The sequence below is a fragment of the Marmota marmota genome, unplaced genomic scaffold (genome assembly GCF_001458135.2).
Source record: "Marmota marmota marmota unplaced genomic scaffold, marMar, whole genome shotgun sequence".
In the NCBI taxonomy this organism is placed as follows: Eukaryota; Metazoa; Chordata; class Mammalia; order Rodentia; family Sciuridae; genus Marmota; species Marmota marmota.
Genome location: NW_026000119.1, coordinates 11,977,988 through 11,985,642, shown reverse-complemented (window position 1 = coordinate 11,985,642; position 7,655 = coordinate 11,977,988). Strand labels below are relative to the sequence as shown.

At 38.0% G+C, this 7,655-nt stretch overlaps 1 protein-coding gene across 1 annotated transcript in view; it reads right to left on the bottom strand.

Moving 5' to 3' along the window:
* Positions 1-7,655, bottom strand: part of Slc10a6 (solute carrier family 10 member 6) — a 36,366-nt gene that overhangs the window by 11,948 nt on the left and 16,763 nt on the right. The window contains exon 2 of the mRNA XM_048784715.1: positions 834-987. Within this exon, the coding sequence (XP_048640672.1) occupies positions 834-987 (154 nt within the window). The remainder of the gene's footprint in view (positions 1-833; positions 988-7,655) is intronic.

Below are 7,655 nucleotides of genomic sequence, written 5' to 3'. Positions count from 1 at the left end.
AACCAAAAAAAAAAAAAAAAAAAAAAAGTCTTGTTGCTTTATAGTCTAATTATCTAAGATTTGTGTTTTCTTTTAAAGTAAGACCTCTGGCTTTCATTATTTTCAAAAATGAACTCTTAATAGTGTGCTATGGGAGTTCAGATGTTGTTTATTCCACCAGAGGTTCATGTGTTGAAAGCTTGGTCCTCAGTGGCTATATTGGGAAATGGAAACTTTAAGAGATGGCTTCTCCCCAGAAGTGATTATAAAAGCCTTAGCCTGGCCCCAGCCAGCTCTCTCTGTCTTCCTGACTAGGGAGCAACTGCTTTCTCATGCTCACTTCCATTTTACTAACTGCCTGATATTGACTCAGGGTGGAGCCAGGGGGCCTCACGAGAATATGTGCATTGCTGTTTATTTATAACAAAAGTTGACTGACACATCATAAGGGTTAGGAGCTTGGACTTTACAGTCAGATTCCTGAGTTAGAATTCCAGTTCTAAGCCAGGGGCAGCAGCTCACGCCTATAATCTCAGCTACTCAGAAGGCTGAGGCAGGAAGATTGCAAGTTCAAGTCAGCCTTGGCAACTTAGTGAGGCCCTGTCTCACAAAAAGGGAAAGAGAGAGAGAGGGGGAGAGAGAGAGAGAGAAGAAAGAAAGGAAGGGAGCAAGGGAGGGAGGGAGGGAGAAAGAAAGAATTCCAGTTCTGTTCTTACCAGTAATTTAACCTCAAAAATCTAGAAATTCAAACTAGTAATAGAGTCTATGCTGTAAGGTTATGTATGGAATTAAATTAAATAACACAAAAATAAAAATCCCTGCAGAAACAGCGATGCCTAGCACTATCTCCATTACCGTGACTGCTGCATTTCCCAAGCCCAGTACAGACCTATGTTCTGATAGGGAATGGTGAGGTTCTGCGCAAGATCCCAGGACCAGGTGTAGAGGTAAAGGCAGAGTGGCATCATTCCCAGGGCGGCCACTGTGGAACAGGCTGTCATACTGATGCTGAAAAGTAAAGTGAAATTCATACTTAGGAGGAAGAGCTGGAAACAGAATCCAGACTTAACCAACTCTGAGCACTTAGTCTTCACCAAAGCAACTGCTGAGACAGAATTTCTTAGAGATTACATGGGATAAGACACTTGGAGCCCACTTCTCTCCTGTTATTCAACAAATAATGGCTTCTTTTGTGGTCTGGAAAAAGATTTCCTACAGTTCTTATCATTCATTAGTTCATTTATTTGAGCATCTGCTTGCTCTAAATGTTGTACTAGCTGCTATAGGAATCTTTGCTGTCTCCTTATACAGTTCTTTTTTATTGAGATATATTTCTCACACCATAGAATTCATCCTTTTAAAGTATACAATTCAGCAGTGTTTAGTACAGTCACAAGATTGTGCAACAACAGTCTTATTTCCAGAACACTCTAATCACCCCCAAAAGAAAGCTATAGCAGTTACTCTTCATTCTCTCCTTCCACAAGTCCCTGGAAACCACTGATCTGCCTTCATCTTCATAGGACTGAAGGATTGCCTCTACCAGACATTTCATATGAACAGAACCATACAATCTCTGACCTTTTGGTGAGCTGAGCTTCCTTCACCTAACACAATCCATGTTTTAGCACATATTCAAAGCTCATTCCTTTTCATGGCTTTTTGTCCTTCTGGTGTTGCATTGATTTTTATGTATGAACCCCTTGAATTTTGGGATAAATACCACTTGGACATGATGTACAACCCATTTTGATGTTGCTAGATTGAGCTTGCTGGTATTTTGTTGAGGATTTTTGCATATATATTCATAAGGAATATTGGTCTGTAGTTTTCCTTTCTTGTGACATCTTTATGTAGTTTTGGTACCAGGGAGACTGGAATAGTCCAAGTGAAAAAATGCCAAAAAAGCTGACTAAGCACCTGTCCAGTGTGAAGTATTGTTAAATTCCAGGAAAAAGTTACCCAAACACCACAGACCATAAGATTGTCATTGGATGCAGCAGACTTTATGGTCACTGCCCCTCAGACAGAGCAAGCAGGAAAGAGCAAGGGGAAGTATGGAATCAGAGAAAGGGTAGGCTGGATTAAAAGTTCTCTTCCAATTCTTCTGTGGTATGATCTTATTATTAAAAGTAGAAATTGAAGCAGAGTGATGGGTCAGAGTAAAAAGGAAAATTTCTATGTTTCAAAATAATGCTGAGTCAATTGGGTCAGAAAAAAATATATTTTAAATTTATTTATTTGTTTATCAGCAATACTGGGTATTGATCCCAGGGATGTGCTAACCACTGAGGTAAACTCTTCTTTTTATTTATTTTTTATTTTTAGATAGAGTCTTGTTAATTTGCTCAGGCTGGCCTTGAACTTGTGATCCTCCTGCCTAAGTTTCCCCAGTAGCTGTTCTATACGTGTGTGCCACTACACCTAGCTATTAGCATCAATTTGAAAGGACACATTAAGTGAAAAGTAGTGGGACATCCAGAGGAATTCTCATTTGTAGACAAAGGGAAGCTCAGTAATGCAGCCACCATCGTTACCACAGATACACATCTGGCCACCTTGTGAAGTAAAATGTGGTTCATGAGCTAGATCAACCAAAGCAAAATAGTCCCGCCAATGATCATGTAACAGCTTTACTAGGAAAACAAATGAGTCTTAGTCTTTGCTCAACAAACTTGGAATTATTTCCAACAGACCATCTGTTTGTTTGTCTTCATCATTATTGAAATTAACTGTCTCTGAGTTAAAGGGCTAACAAATTTCAAGTGCCACAGATCAGATAAAGATTTGGAAGGATCTAATGTCTATGGGAAGGAGAATCCTTTGGTGTAGAAACTTCAAATATTATGTATCTTGATTGCTGTTGTGGATTGAATGTGTCCAAAAGTCATGTTTGATAACTAATCCTCAAAGCAACAATGTTGGGAAGTGAAACCTCTGGGGAGGTGTTTAGGTAATGAGGTCTCTGCTCTCCTGGATGGATTAATGCCATAAAGGCTGGTCATCGGGAGTGGAGCCATTTTTGCCTTTTCACCTTCCACCATGTGAGGGTGCAGCAAGAAAGCCTCTAGCAAAAAAAAAGTTACCTTTGCCTTGGACCTCCCAACCTTCAGAACTGTGAGGAAGTAAAATTCTGTTCTTTATAAATTACTCAGTTTCAGGTGTTCTGTTATAGCAACATGAAACAGACTACTCTACCTTTATTGCACTATGTGAACTGTTATTGCTTCATAAATTTGTAATATACCCTGGATTTCTTGTTTGTTTTTGTTAGTTTGGGTTTGTTGTTGTTTTGTTATGTTTGGGGGATTTTGTTTTGCTTTGTGGTACTGAATATTGAACACAGAAGTGCTCTACAACCAAACTACATCCCTTCCATTTTTTGTTTTATTTATTTTTTTTTTGAGACAATTTCTTACTAAGTTGCAGAGGCTGATCTTGAATTTGCAATTCTCTTGCCTCACATTACTGAGTAGCTAGGATTATAGATGTGTGCCATTGTACCCGTCGGGGGTTTTTGTTTGTTTTTGTGGTGCTAGGGATTGAACCCATGGCCTTGTGCATGGCAAGGAAAGCACTCTACCAACTGAGCTATATCCCCAGCCCTATATCCTGTTTTATTTTGTCTGAATATATAGTTTTTAGGGAACTTAGCTCAATAGCAGAGTACTTGCCTAGTAAGCACAAGGTCTTGGGTTCATTTCCAGTACTGGAAAAAGAGAAAAAAAGGAGATAAATGTATAGTTTTTAAGTTTTTGCTTTTATGTTGTTTTTGTTGTTATTGTTTGCTTTGTGGTTGGTTTGGGGTTTTTTTTTGGGGGGGGGGAGTTTGATTTTTTTTTGAGACAGGGTCTCTTTATGCTGCCCAGGCTGACTCCCAACTCCTGCACTTGAGCAATCCTCCCCACCACACCCACTCGAGCAGCTGGGACTCCAGATGCAGGCTAAAATACCCAGCTTTGTTTTTGAAGTTTTTTTTTTATTGGAGAAAACCACTTAATTACATAATTAAGAACATAATGAAGAATAGTTTAAATATTTTAATATTTAAGATATTAACATACATAACTTGAGTAACAGAACATTGCAAAGGTCCCACCTGCTCTGAAATGGAAAGAGAAAAAAAAGCCAAAGATGCAAAAAAGTTGGCAAATCGTGTGGTACACCATAAATATAATTTTAACTGTCAATTTAAAATAAATTTTTTTAAAAAAGAAGTTAATAAAAAAACTGGAAGTTTATATTTCATAAAAGCTAAGAAAAGAGAGCTCCTAAATGATGTCTAAGTAGCAACCAAAGATCAGAGAGGATAATAAGTAACTCAGTGCCTTTTAACCACCCTGCATTTCTTTGCGTCTCCCACTCCAAATCTATTCTGTTCATCTCTCACCCGAACTCCCAACTTCCAAGTTCAGGCTCTGAAATTAACACCTACAGCAAAAGAGTAAAATTAGAGAAAGTAAGACCAATGGAAATGAGATACCCTTCAGATCAATAAAATGTTCTATTTTTCAATTGCTGGAAAAAATTACACAACTGGTTAAAGCACATAAAAACTGTCAGTAGACTGCATTAGCCCTGTTCTACACAGTGGAGTAAAGCAAATGAAAGCAGGCGCAACATCACACAAACCCAGTGCGAAAATCAAAACGAGTTAATTCACCTAGACTACAGGCCCAGAAAGTCTGGGGAAGTTTTTAATAACCGTTGTTTAAAATTCTCACACCAGCGGGTTATGGGGGTGCATGCCTGCAATCCCAGCAACTCCAGAGGCTAAGGCAAGAGGACTGTAAACTCTAGGCCAGCCTCAGTGACATTATTAATGAGACCCCGTTTCAAAATTTTTTTTAAAAAGTGGGAGGGGGCATGCTGGGGGTGTGGCTCAGTGGTAGAGAATTCCTGGGTTCAGTTTCAGACCTTCTGAAGAGATAACATGGGTCCTCTAGTACTTTGAGCCCATGATTCCCATGTCATTCTTCTCCATAATATCACCAATGGGGCTAGGGTTGTGGCTCAGCGGTACAGCGCTTGTCTAGCATGTGCGAGGGGCTGAGTTCGATCCTCAGCACCACACAAAAATAAATAAATAAAGGCATTGTGTCCAACCACAACTAAAAAAAAATTTTTTTTAAATATACATCACCAATATTTCCAACTAACCCTGCTTATTCAACAACGTGTCTATGATCACTTTTTTCATTTTCTGCCCCATATACTCTTGGCAAAGTAGCAGCCCTTTTATGTCTCTGATATTAATAATAATTCTGTGTTCTCTTGGTCTGCTGGTCACAATGGCATACCAATGGAGAGAATTTGGCAATGCCAGGCAGAATTAGCAGTCCCTCTTCTGGAATTCTGAATCTGTTGTCCTCTGGACACTGGTACTGACTGTGCCTCCTGAGCAACATTCATACTCACTTCACACTACTTGAGGGCACACCTCTCACCTGTGCCAGGGAGCAGTCTTAGGCCCAGGGCCTTACTTTCCTCTCTTTTGGGCCCGGTGTTACCTCAGGCTGTGGCACTTAAATACTTATGGAATAAACATATGAATAGAATAATGAACAAGAGTGTCAATACACTGTGCTGTTCAAATGTGCCCTCTGCATTCCTCACTGTCATATTTTTGCAAGTGAACCTCACTAAAATTCTAGTGAAATGACTCCTTCACCATAATTCAAATGGTTGATACCCCAATTGCAATCCAATAAGAGATTTTCTATGAAATTATACTCTTTTAAAAAATTGGGGGGGTGGGGCTGGGGATGTGGCTCAAGTGGCAGCGTGCTTGCCTGGCATGCATGAGGCACTGGGTTTGATCCTCAGCACCACATACAAATAAAATAAAGATTTAAAAAAAAATTAAGTTGGTTTTTTGTTTGTTTGTTTGCTTTTGCAGTACGGGAGATTTAACCCAGCATCTCTACACATACTAGGCAAGCAATTTACCACTGAGCTATATCCCAGCCCAGATAAAAGTACGATTTTATGGAACAAATATTTAGTTGGTTGGTGTTCCATTCATAAATTCAGACTTGGATAACACAAGTATTTGTATAGATCTGTTGTTCTCTTTTCATTTTCTAGTCCATGCTTACTTGTTCAAGTAATAGAACTTTTTTTTTTTAATTACTTTTTTCTTTTCAAAAGAATCATGCCATGCCACATGATTGGTTTTGGGCTGTTTTTTGTTTGTTTGTTTGTTTTCCACTTAATATACCACAGACATTCTTAGATCAATACATTTAAACTCAATCTTTTAAAGAATGGGCTCATTTTAAAGATGGGCTGGGGTGTAGCTCTGTGGTAGAGCACTCACCTAGTATGCGCAAGTGCCCGGGATTTGATCCCCAGCATCATTAATTAACTAATTAATACTGCAGAGTACTTCACAATCTAACCTAATTATCTAATCTTCAATCACTTATTTAATGACAGATAAGGTATTTTTTTTAGTTTTTTGCCATTATAAATAATGTATAATCATTCTTCTATATATTTCATTTGAGATGATATTTTATTTCTGTAGATTTCCCAAAGTAAAATCACCATACTACACCCAAAGCACATCATGAATGTTTCAAACATTTTCTTTTTTTGTTTGTTTGTTTTAACAGACACTGCCAGATTAATTTCCAAAAGATTGTTGCAAGTTACAATCTTGTCTACTTTGGGTGTGATCAATCCCTTTTAATTTTCATGAGAACACTGAAAAATGTCTCACTTTTGTTGTTACACACTTGACTCTAGAAGACTAAGCTTTCTTCTGCAGTTTTGGCTTCTTCTGTATCCTCCTTTCTAAACAGTCTTGCTGATCTGCCTTTTTCTTCTCAGCTAGTCAGGGCTCTTTAAAATTATAGTACATATCATCATGTACAATGCAAATATTTTTGTCAAACTTATTATATATCTTTGACTTTGCTCATGACTTTTGCCATAATTAACATTTGTATAGTCAAAAGCTGTTTTTTTGTTTTGTTTTGTTTTTTAATAGCTTCTAAGTTTCTTATCTTGCTAAAGATCTTTCCCCATCCTGAGGACATTCAAATATTTCCCCCAACACACGTATTTTTACTTTTTTATAGCTTGATACTTTATATTTTCAACTCACTTAAAATTTATATTTTACATAGTGTGAGGTATTGAGAAACAAGTGTGTGAATATAATTTATCAAATAAATCATATGTCACTACAGTGAAGTACCAACCTTACCGTGCATTAAATGTCTAAGTTTATTCAAAATGTTTTCTGAAAACTCTATTCAAGCCCATTAAATAATTTTATTTTTTCCTGAACAAATGCCAGAATGTCTTCACATATCAGAGGGCCAATACCTTCCCATAAATTTTCCTTTTAAAACTTTCTTAGTAGTTTTTATGTATCTTTTTCTCCAAATAAAATCTAAAATTATTTTATCCTATTAGGAGTGTTAACTTAAAGACTTCTTTCTGGTTATATTAAAGAAAAGCATTAGTGGCCACAGGACTGAAACGGGGATTGGGAGAGACAGTCAGGACCCACCCGTTGCATTGGTCACCCAGCAAAGGGAACAAACGGTCACCATTTGCATGGGATATAACCATGGCAGAGAAATGGCGTCACGGGCGGAGGAGATAACTGCATTGAAACCAGCGCGACAGGTGTGTAATCCCCTAGTCATCTCTCTCCACACAGC